Below are 12312 nucleotides of genomic sequence, written 5' to 3'. Positions count from 1 at the left end.
ACATCATCAAGAGTAGACATGAATATGTTCTTAGTGGCTATTAAGCAAATGGCAGAAGAGGCAGTGCAAACAGAAAATCGTCTGGCACAGCAAACGACGCAAATAGTTGAAAATACGTCACAGTTAGAGTCTCGATTTACCCAACAAATGACTGAAAATAATACGCAGTTAGAAAATCGTTTGCTATAACAGATTACAGAAAATACTACACAAGTACAAAAACAAGTGCAAGAGAAATTTTCAAAATTTGAAGACGAATTAAGCACGTTAAAAAATGGCGAAGAAAATTTAACATCAGAAGTTCTTCATTTGAGTAATCGTATGCGAGAACTGCAACTGCATGACCCTGCACCATCAACAAATAATCCAAGATTTAAGGCACCCACATTCGATGGAAGTATTCCATTTCAAATTTTCAAACTTCAGTTTGAAAAGACAGCAATGGAGAATAACTGGAATGCAGCGGACAAAGTGGCGTCCTTGTTTGTATCATTGAAAGGACCTGCGACCGAAATCCTTCAGACTATTCCATATTGTGAACGGGACAACTATGAGGCTTTGATGAGTGCGATAGAAAGACGATATGGTAGTGAGCACCGGAAACAAATATACCAGATTGAACTGCAAAATAGGGGTCAGAAAATGATCGAGTCATTGCAAGAGTTCGCAACTGAAATAGAACGACTGGCTCATTTGGCAAATGCAGATGCACCTGTGGATTACATTGAGACGTTGAAAATTCAAAGTTTCATAAATGGAATTCGTGATGTGGACACCAAACGCGCCACATCTGCATTGCCAAAAACAACGTTTGCTGAAACGGTTTCGCACGCCTCACACAGGAAACAGCTTCTCTACTAAGTAAACCAGTACACAAAGTACAAAGAGTTGAAATGGAACAACCGGCGCTGATGGAAGAAATATTGAAGACTCTGAAGACAATTGCTGCACCGCGAGTAAATACAACTGGCAGATGTTTCAACAGTGGAAAAGCGGGTCACTTTGCCCGAAATTGCAATATAAAAGTAAACCCATCAAAACGGAACAGTTCAAAGAATTGTGGATTGTGGAACCAACAAAAATAGATACACCCATATTGGTAGGAAGAAAACTTGTGAAAACTAGAGAAGACGCTACCATTCCGGTCAGAGTGGTAAATGAATTCAACACGTCTATAAGTCTGAAGAAAGGAGCAGTAATTGGACAGTGCCAGAATATAAGTGCAATATCACGATGCGAACGGTCACAACAGAAGAATACTATTGCGCCACAGCAGATAAGTCCTACACTCCTAAACAATTTGCTGAACGAGGTGCATGGAAATGAAGAACTAAAAGCAGAAAAACTATTAGAAAAATACGCATCCACATTTGCAAACGAAGGAAACAACACAGGAAGAACCGGCATTGTCAAACATCGCATAAATACCGGAGACGCTAAACCGATCCGACAAGCTCTGCGTAGGGTTCCACTAGCAAAACGTGAGGATGCTAACAAAATTATTGAAGACATGCACAAAAACGGTGTAATCGAACCTTCAATAAGTCCATGGAGCTCACCTATCGTCTTAGTTAAAAAGAAAGATGGYAACACCCGTTTCTGCGTAGATTATAGGAAGTTGAATGATGTCACAAAGAAAGACAKTTATCCTCTACCGAGAATCGACGATACATTAGAYACCTTGTCTGGAGCGAAATGGTTTTCTACATTAGATCTACAAAGTGGATATTGGCAAGTCGAAATTGATGAATGTGATCGTGAAAAGACCGCTTTCAGGCGACGGGTTATGGGAATTCTCTGTGATGCCATTTGGGTTATGTAATGCGCCTGCAACGTTCGAGCGACTGATGGAACGTGTGTTAGAAGGACTCAACTGGAAGACATGTTTGGTGTATCTTGATGATCTAGAGGAAGTCTTTCAGCGAATAGCATCAGCCGGATTACGCTTGAATCCCAAAAAGTTTTCATTATTGAAGAAGCAGGTCACATATCTCGGACATAAAGTGTCAACTGAGGGGATTCACACCGAGGAGGGAAAAATAAAAGTATATGATTTAACAAAGGAGAATCGCCCGTTTGTATGGCAGCTGGAACAAAAAAAAAAGCGTTTGAGCATCTTAAAGAACTACTTTGTACGGCGCCGATGTTAGCTTATCCAATACCTGGAAAAAAATTCATTCTGGATACAGATGCGAGCGCTTATGGAATTGGAGGTGTCCTGGCTCGGCTCATCGACGGGCAAGAAAGAGTAATTGGGTATTACAGCAGAGTACTCGGGAAACCAGAGAAAAACCACTGTGTGACGCGATAAGAACTACTAGCTCTGGTGGAATGTGTAAAACATTTCCACAAGTATTTGTATGGGCAACGATTCTTGTTGATCATGCAGCATTAAAATGGTTATTACAGTTTAAGAATCCGGAAGGACAAATTGCACGATGGAACGAAAGATTACAGAGTTACGACATCGAAACAGAACACCGAAAGGGGATTCACCACAAAAATGCGGATGCATTATCACGTCGCCCTTGTCCACTGGAATGTAAACATTGCTCTAAATCAGAAGGAAAATAATTTATAATCGACGTGTGACTACTGAATATAGAACCTGAATCTGATCTTGCAAAGCTGATAATAGCCAAAGAAAATGGGGTACGACCACCAAAGGAACAAATAAGTAGCGGGAGTCCAACTGCAAAAGCATATTGGGCCCAATAGAACAGCATAAACCTCGTTAATGGATACCTTCATCGTACCTGGGAAAGCGAAGATGGCAAACAGTCTCGTCTGCTGATTATAGTACCGAAGTCCATGATCCCGAAAGTATTGAAAGAATATCACAAAGGCCCTAGTGGAGGGCGCCTTGGATTTACAAAAACTTTATAGAAGATTAAACAACGGTTCTACTGGATTGGTTGTCGAGATTCATTAGCAGAATGGATAACTAAAGGTCTTAAAGTCAAAAGTCGCGGTAGGCTGCAACAGTACAATGTGGGATCACCATTTGAACGAGTCGCAATGGATGTTGCATGCCTTTCCAAACCAAGAAGCGAAGACAGTAGCCGAAGCGTTTGTAGAAAATTGGATCACGAGGTTCGGAGTGCCCGTCGAATTACACTTAGATCAAGGCAGGAATGTCGAATCTTCCATTTTTCAAGAAGTCTGTAAATTATTGGGCATTCACAAGACACGGACAACAGCGTTACATCCACAATCAGATTGGATGGTAGAGAGATTCAACCGAACGCTCGAAGAACATCTGCGGAAAATCGTTGATAAAGATCAACGGAATTCAGCGAAGCACGAGACAACTGGTTACACGTCAGCAAAGATTATTTTCGGATCTGATCTGCGACTCCCTGCTGATCCTAAGTTCGGAATGAATCCTGCAGCTGTAAGAAATGATGGAGAGTATTGCTCTGCCTTAAAGGAAAAAATGAATGAACTGCATCTAATGGCAAGACAGCACATGCATCTGTTGAGCAATGAGATGAAGGACCGGTTTGAGCAAGCGGCAAATTCAAGGCGGTTTTGAAGAAGGTGATCTGGTCCTGTTGTACAGTCCACTTCGAAAGAAAGGCTTGTCACCGAAATTGCAAACAGCCTGGGAAGGCCCCTATATGGTGATGAAACGACTTAATGACGTGGTATACCGCATACAAAGAAATGGAAAACCACGATGTAAAATGAAATTAGTACATTTGGAGAGGCTCGCCCCATTTGGTTCAAGAGGATTTGTGCCGCACGAAAATAACACTGAAACTGTCAAAAACAGTTGAGCCCTCAATATTACAAAAGTGAATGTAAATTTGCTGAAACCGTTTATTTTTATGAAATTTGTCCATAAATTCATACAGATACTAAAAAGGACATATTATTAAAAAAACAAGAAAAAAACTTAACATTTGGATAGTTCAGTTTTTATGGTACCTACATACATATATACTGTGGTGGAGGATGCAGTCACGTAAGTGAGGAAAGTTATCACAGCGCCCCTTCGGAGTGACCAGAAACGATTCTTTTACGCTTCTGTTTTTTATTTCACAAGCAGGTACGACTTCCGGTCTACAATGAAAACAAACAACAGTCTCGGATCCCCTTTTGATGACGACCACGGGAAGCGCATTAAGGATTACGATTTGTGGGCATGCACCTGGAATGTCCGGTCCGGTAATTGGGAAAGTGTCGCTGCCCAATTGGTTGATATTCTTGTAAAAATAAAAGCTGACATCACCGTCGTCCATGAAGTTCGATGGACGGAACAAGGTCTGAGACGAGTAGGTCTTTGAGGCATTTACTGATGAACCTCTAACCTAACATCGAAGCGAAGTTCTTCAACATATCGCTGATTTGCGCCAACGCCCAGACGGAAGATAAGGGCGACGTGACGAAAGTTTCGAATTCGCCGGGCCCGAAACATAGTTGCCTGTATTACTAGATTCCAGCATAAGAAAATTCATCAAGCTACTTGGCTGTCTCCGCATAGAAAAGCCATAAACCAAATCAATCACGTTGACATAGACGGAAGACACGTATCCAGTGCTTTGGACGTGTGCAGCAAACAACGCACTTCAACAAACTCAAGGAAGGTTCGATTTTCTACTCGGCTAGCACATTTGCTCTCTGCTAGCACTCGTCAACAACTCGGTATAAGGGAACTGTGGGACTACCCCCTGAGGTGATCTAGTGATTGATGTTTAGACCATACTGAACATTTCTGCAGCACGCTGAAGAATAGTGAAATTATAACATCTGGAGATGGCGTACCCGATTCCCCAATCGATGACGACGCAATAAATGTCCCTTTGCCCGACTATGATGAGGTTCGAACAGCAATTATCCGCCTGAAGAACAACAAAGCGGAAGGGGCCGATGGTATACCGGCAGAGCTATTCAAATACGGCGGGGAAGAACAGAGAAGGTGCATGCATCAGTTTCTTTGCAAAATATGGACGGATGAAAACATGCGCGATGGTTGGAACCTAAGTGTGCTCTGCCGCGGCAAATCTTGGAGAAGACCCAAGAAAAGAGGTCCTTCTTTCATAAAATTTTGACCATTTACGTTCGACTAGATTTTAAGCCTTACTTGTTCAGTAAGAACTTTTTTTATTTTTATACCCTGAACAGGGTATATTAAGTTTGTCACGAAGTTTGTAACACCCAGACGGAAGCGTTGGAGACCCCACAAAGTATATATATAAATAATCAGTATGTCGAGCTGAGACGTTTAGCCATGTCCGTCTGTCTGTCTGTCCATCTGTCTGTCTGTATATATACGAATCAATGTGATCTACGAAGAAATTAATAAGATCGGTTAACTATAGCATATAGCTGCCATACAAACTGAACGATCGGAATCAAGTTCTTGTATGGACAACTTTCACCTTTGACAAGATATTTTCACGAAATTTGGTATATATTATTTTCTAAGGCAACAATGTAATCTACGAAGAAATTGTTCAGATCGGTTAACTATAGCATATGGCTGCCATACAAACTGAACACATAGTTACCAACAGAAATGCTGCTTGTGAAGTGTATTTAGCTTCGGTGCAACCGAAGTTAACGTGTTTTTTTTTTTTTTTCTATTTCCAGCGTGACCCTGATTGGGCTCCTTCATATACCTATATATCTTTGAGCCATAAAGTGGTCTTCCCAGCAATGCACCTGCTTGCTAATTGTAGAATGTCATTAAGTACCATTTTGGGCGTAGTTCGCAGTAATGTCGATAAGAGCCGCTCAAGTTTCTTAGCTGTTCTAGGACGCGTTCAAGTTTTTTAGCGAGTGAAACCTTTTCCAACGCCCTCCAACAGATGAATACACCTGACGAATACATAATAGAACATTATTGGCTTGACTACGGTTTCGTACAGTTAAAACAAGACCTTTGCTGAGGGAGCCAATCTTTTCCCTAAAGCTCTTCTACAACAGTATAAGGCCTTCTGTACTCTCTCTTCAATATTTGGTTTTCAGATTAATTTGGTAAAAAAAAAAAGTTTTTTTTGTTGTTAAATCACTTTTAATGGTAGAAGAAATTTTATTTTGGGTTCTTAGTAAACAAATAAAGCTTCTATTAAATTTATTTAAAAACACATACAAATTAATGCATAATTTCTGTACAAATGTGTCTATCATTAATATAAATTCTTTTGTATCTATGTGTGTTTGTAAAAATATTGTTTGAGTACAAAAATCTAAAATCTTAACACTCATATATTTCCTAAAGATGCTTCCTATTATTTCATACACAAATAGATACCACATATAGTATAAGTACATATGTATGCATGTACAACAATACCTTTTATTTTCATGTCGGGAAGTTGTAATTTACGACTTATTCCCGCTCATCATCTATGGAAAGCTTTATTTCTTGATAATGTTGCACGTTCGTAAGCGCTATAAGGCTATCCCTGCCGCAATTGCCTTTGCCTAATGGGGCGTGACTGATAACCCCCAGCAAATGATATCGTCCTTGGATATATCTGACGAAACCACCACCACTATCGCCTCGACAAATATCACCTGAGGTTCCTTTGCGCACAACACAAAACTTATCATCCGGCAGATCATATTGTTTATCATTGCTGCTTAACCTCTCAATGCAACTGTGATAGGACACCGTGGTTACATCCACTTTCTGAAAGACGTCGACATGGTTACTGTTCTCTGTGGGACCCCATCCGACTATGAAGCCATCGAGGTCATTCTGCACGGTGGCGGCTTCCAAAATGCGAGGTTGAAAGCAAATTGGCTTCACGGAACGATCGAATGTGAACGTCTTCTCTAAGGTAATAATCGCCATATCCCCGTTAAAATTATCTCCGGAACCTTTATAGCTAAAACGATATAATCATTTTTTTTCTCTTCACTGTTATTAAGTAAACTCACTCTTTTCGAATATACACTTTGGTGACATTGATACCATCAGCACTAACATAAAGGTTTGCCATCTTTGCTGGAGACACTTTGAAACGCCAATTTTCGTATTGTTTTTCATTGGCTTCATCATAGACACAATGGGCGGCTTTATACGGTAAAAATAGAAGACGGAATTATGTATGTGTATTTATGTACTATATATCAGTAAATATGTTCTAAATGGGGCATATGTGTTGCCTAGTCGGTACAAATGTTGTGGTAATATAAAATTCTTTAATTCCAGGTTCGAAAATGATTTTAACTGTAGAGCTGTTATGATTGATGCGATCCGAACTGAACTCTAATATCTCCAAGAACTCAGCAGTTTCCTTTACTTAATTATGCTTTCTGGATGAGCTATTACTCGTAAGTCAGCTGTCCGCTAAATTACCGGTTTATCACTCAAAATTAAAGCAAAATTGGAATAAAATAGAATAAATAGATTTTTATACTCTTGCAACAAAATATAATAGTTTTGTTCACCTAACGGTTCATGTATCACCTAAAACTAATCGAGACAGTTATAAACCCATATATACATACATACATATATAAATGATTAGGATGACGAGCCGAGTTGAAATCTTATCGATAGTTCATTTTTTTTATAAACAATTTAAAGTCGAAATTTTGGTCAAAATTCGATTGGTGTTTTTGAGAAATCGACATTTTGTTAAAAAAAATTATTTTGCTTACTCCATTAAGAGAGTTTTACATTGACCCAAACAAATGGTTGTCCGATGGCGCAAGGTCAGGTGGATGCATCATAACTTCACTGCCAAGCTCTACCAGTTTTGGCCGAGTCATCAAAGATGTGTGCGGTCTAGCGTTGCTCGGATGGAAGACGAAGCCCATTCTGTTGATCAGTTTTTTTCGATTGCTTGCTTTAATCTTATCAGTTGTTAACAGTAAAATGTAGAATCAATCGTTCGACCAGGCTGGAGCAGCTCATAGTGGATGATTCCTTTCCAATCCCACCAAACACTCAGCATAACCTTTCGAAGCGTCAATCCTGGCTTTGCGACCATTTGTTGAGCTTCTTTTTTATAAAAAAATTTCAAAATATAGCGAATTTCTTCATTATTTTCACTAATTTTTGAACAGCTAATCGTTTCCACTTCCTCGACTTTAATTTTTTTTGTTAAATGAAGCTTTTCCAGCACTATATGACACTGATATGTGTGCAATGTCATCTATTGATACGAAAAGACTTTTTCGACTACCGAATATTACGTTAGCTTTCGTACACCCTTTACCATCTGCCTATTTAACCTGGGACAACTAGTTTCAGAAAGTTATTTTTAAGAAATAAGACCTTATCTGCTTAATATACGCACTTTTAACCGGATGTTACTTTGCTAATATTTAAACCATTCCGATATAATAAAATCGGATCGCAACCTTTAGCCTTTCCTTATTTATTTAACAATTTACCGGTTACGACGAGACGTTTAGAAACTATGGATCCGCCACAAATACGCAGAAAATCCCTTTCGTTTAGGTTGATATAAATACCCACATGCCACGGAGCCTCAGCAATTTTAATCTCTACGCCATTGCGTGCATATGGCAACCCAAGTTGTTGCACATGTCCACATTGAATTTCGCATGGCGTTCTCGGATGATTCCAATTGTAATTATTTGTACAGCGTAAAGTAGTTTTTTGGGCAAAACTAAAATGGCAAGAACATTTTTGATTGCGTGATTTAGAATGATGAAATACGAAAATATTTACTTACTATTTTTTTTCATATCCTGTTGCACACTCGATTTCAGCTATAGTGTTTGGTCTAATTTTATCACACACGACAGGCGCACTGTCGAAGAAGCAAGTGGCCACGGTAGATTTATCCTCATGTAGTATCGCTGCATTGCAGTATTCTATGAATAAACAATAACATTTGTACAGGTCCGAATCCACCTTGAAAACTTACTCACCGCGATTGGTGCAAACTGGCAGCCGTTTGTGCCAACCGTCGTTTGTGCAGAGCAACACGTCTTCTCCGTCTAAACTGTAGCCGGGTTGACATGCAAATTTAACAAGCACATTTGTTTGCACACTCGAACCGACAGCGATACTCGTACCCAAGTATACATTCGTGATTATTGCATTTGCAAGATTGGCAGGTATTTGACACTTATTTCCAATTTGTAGAGCTGTTTGTGTTGTAGGCTTCTCCGTTGCCTTCGGCGTTGGTCGTACGCCGGAACCTTTCTTTCGTATTCCACCACATAGAGCGTACGATTCGTCCGAACCGTCGTGACACTCTACGGTGCCATTACAGGCGGCTTTACCCTCAATACAGGCACCGTAGGCGCATCTATAAGCGAAGGACTGGCACGTAAATGGTGCGCATTTTTCCAAAGTTTCGTCTTCTCCCTCCGGGCAGTCGCGTATGCCATCACATAATTTATCACTATCTATACATACACCATTCTTACACTGCATTTCCGAATCACTGCAATATTAGGAAACTAAATCCATGGCTTTGGTATAGAGTTTTGTAAGTATTTACCCACATTGACCGCGTATCGCCATATTCAATTCGATGCTCGTCATTTGACATATGGTTGGCAATTCGTCCGAGTTATCTGCACAGTCCTGTTTTTGATTGCAACGAGTTTTACCCGTAATACAGGCGCCATAGGCACAACGAAATGCGAAAGTCGGACATGTTGTATTGGTGTAGCAGTTGTTTATAGTTTCATCCGAGCCATCGGCACAGTTGATAATACCATCACAGAGATATTCACTTTCCAAGCAGTCGCCATTGTCACAGCTCCAATCGCATTCTGTTTTCTCTAAAGTTATTGAAAAAAAGGGAGTTATTCTGGGTATTAATTATGGTACTAACCCCGGGGGGACTCTGAACATTTAAATATTTTCGTTATGTAGGTATAGATAAAACTAAAAGAGTGCGTTTTTACTGCAAATGTACTTACATAATAGGTTGTCAAAAAAGTCTTGCGGTATTTTTTATTTTTTTTATTTTATAACGGTTTGATGACTCATGCTCAGCTCTTGACCGATGCTACGGCTGCTACTATGCCGGTCTCTTTCGGCCATTTCAGCGATTGTATCGCAATTTTCGAAGACAGGTCTTCCGGAGCGTGGTGCACCTTCGACCACGTCTACACCAGAACAAAAACGTTGAAACCATCGTTGTGCGGTGGAAATGGAAAATGTATCGGGTCCATAAACTGCACAAATTTTATTGGCGGACTGAGATTCATTTTTGCCTTTATCGTAGTAGTACTGTAAAATATGCCGTATTTTCTCTTTATTTTACTCCATGTTTGCGACGCTATAACTCACGAACGACTTAAAAGAAACGACAATCAAACAAACATGTGTTGGCGCCGGAAATGAGCTTTCCAAAAAGGTAAAGCATGACCCGATGCGACAAATAAAACTAGAACTACGCGCTCTCAGCGCCAACTAGCGAAAATACCGCAAGACAACGGAATATGTTGAAATTGAAGATTAGCCAGATCTTTGTTTTGGTACAAATACAGTTCAACAGTTTTTTTTTTTTATGAACTTGACTCAATTTGAGCTTGGTTCTTCTGTTTTCTAGAAGTAAATGTATAAATTCGTTGTCGAAGAACGTGTACAACTGGAAGTTTTAAACCCATTGTATACTTATTTCGCTTGGTACCTTGTATGCCGTAAAATAAATTTCATAATGGTACTGATTCTACACATATCAGTGATAAAAAATTAAAAACTGATATCAAGTAGAAGAAGCATTGCTTCTGGTCCCATAAAATGGAATGATTGTGTATTTTTCATTTAAATTCCAACTTGGGCTATCGTGTTCTAGAATTTAGAAAACTGTAGCAGTCGACGCGGCGATAATACTGAGGCAGAAGAAGAAACCAGGAGTCCCGCTTTAAATTTTGCGTCTGTTTACGAGTGTTTTCTTATAAGTGCAATTTGTTTACGAAGAGGCACACGTACACATATGCATGTTTATAAGTGCCTTTAAGACTCTCTTAAATCTCTTTACAATTTGCTATAGTTTGTGTTTTACACAAATGAGTCAACAAACAACAAAATACTAAGAATACGCCACTTTTTCATGCATTTCATAAATAGATTAAGCAAGATAACTCAAGCACAAGCCAAAAGTTTTAACATTTTTTAAATTTTTACTTACGAAGGTGACCGCCGCCGATAATTGCCAAGACCGCTATCAAATATATATTTATATGCTTATTGAATGAAAAATCAACAACATCCAAGCCCAGCATAATTTACAACTAAAATCACAACTGCTCGGTAGTGTATGTATGTCACTTTTTTTAGAGCTTAACACTGTTGTGTCTCAGTGTTTCTGTCACACGATAACTTTTAACAGAGCTTCACAATCGCCACTTGAGACATCGTCGAGATCTCGAAAGTTACTGAAGCCGCCGGTTTGTGCTCAGCTTCATTCTCAAATGTACGAAAGCCAATATACAATTATACATAGTACATATGTATGAATATGGATATGTAAATACACTCATAAGTGATATGATAAGCGGCGATTTAATTTTTAGCCGTGGAGACACCGTGAGCGTAAAAAGAGCGCGAGTTTAGAATTTTCAAATACTAATAACCGATATTTGCTCTCCCTTGTAAGTGCTTTTGTTTTGATAATCCAATGGGTTGAATCTCTCGTACCTGAATTTATAAAGCATGAAAGTAAAATTTTATATGTGGTCCTGGCAAAAGTTCTGTTACAAGCTCAAGCTATTATAAATAAAAAAGAAACTATAACATACATTGTATATTATATAATATTATATTAAATGAAATAATAATGAAGAAGATTGTATATTAAATGAACGACGTTAAAAATTGTATTAGAAATGGTCACCTTTCGCTTTCATGCAAGCTCTCAAACGATTCGGCTATTGATGTGCGTGCTTCTACTGTTTCTATTGACCTTGACGACGCTGCTCTTTTTGAGACTTTCCAAATTTCTGTGAGTTATTTGACATTCTATACTCTCCAACTATGATCACATTGTGCATTCGGCTTCCAGACGACCAATCATTTGCAGCTATGAAAGCTGGAATATTGATTTTAACCGACTGCTGCGTGGTTTAAGCCTTGTGTGTTAGAGCAGAGTCCTACTGAATGATCCAGTGCTCTTCATCGAAGAGTGTATTGCTTAACTGCTTTATCACGCCTTCTAAAACATGCTGCTGATAAGTTTTCATCGCAGTTTTGGCCTCTTTTTCACAGAAGTGAAGCGGTGTAATACCTTTACAAGAGATTCCCCACCAAACCATTAAGCAGCTGAATGATGACCATGTTGAACCTTTGGAATAACATTTTTTGTATATCTTTATGTTAGTGCCTCGATTTTGTCACGTTGCTTATTAAATACTTATTTATTA

General features: G+C 39.2%; 1 protein-coding gene across 1 annotated transcript; it reads right to left on the bottom strand.

The window, feature by feature from the left end:
- Window positions 1–6072: 6072 nt before the first annotated feature.
- LOC108976456 lies at window positions 6073–11310 on the bottom strand. The gene is made up of 7 exons (XM_018945574.1): window positions 11082–11310; window positions 9438–9723; window positions 8860–9380; window positions 8661–8802; window positions 8356–8594; window positions 6892–7027; window positions 6073–6839 (listed from the first exon to the last, which is right to left on the bottom strand). The coding sequence occupies exons 1-7, from the start codon at window positions 11173–11175 to the stop codon at window positions 6338–6340; spliced, it is 1920 nt and encodes a 639-aa protein (XP_018801119.1). The 5' UTR covers window positions 11176–11310; the 3' UTR covers window positions 6073–6337.
- Between the last annotated feature and the right edge of the window lie 1002 nt (window positions 11311–12312).

This window comes from Bactrocera latifrons, unplaced genomic scaffold, assembly GCF_001853355.1.
Source record: "Bactrocera latifrons isolate USDA-ARS-PBARC rearing strain unplaced genomic scaffold, ASM185335v1 scaffold_77, whole genome shotgun sequence".
Taxonomy (NCBI): domain Eukaryota; kingdom Metazoa; phylum Arthropoda; class Insecta; order Diptera; family Tephritidae; genus Bactrocera; species Bactrocera latifrons.
The sequence above is the reverse complement of the archived record's forward strand: the minus strand, read 5'-3'. Positions and strand labels throughout refer to the sequence as shown.

Coding starts and splice junctions, on each gene's coding strand:
- LOC108976456 (XM_018945574.1), bottom strand. CDS start 11,175: ATGCTGGGCTTGGATGTTGTTGATTTTTCATTCAATAAGCATATAAAT. Junction 8,595..8,660: donor ACAGGATATGAAAAAAAATA/GTAAGTAAATAT, acceptor TTGCCATTTTAG/TTTTGCCCAAAAAACTACTT. Junction 6,840..6,891: donor AAAGTGTATATTCGAAAAGA/GTGAGTTTACTT, acceptor ATATCGTTTTAG/CTATAAAGGTTCCGGAGATA.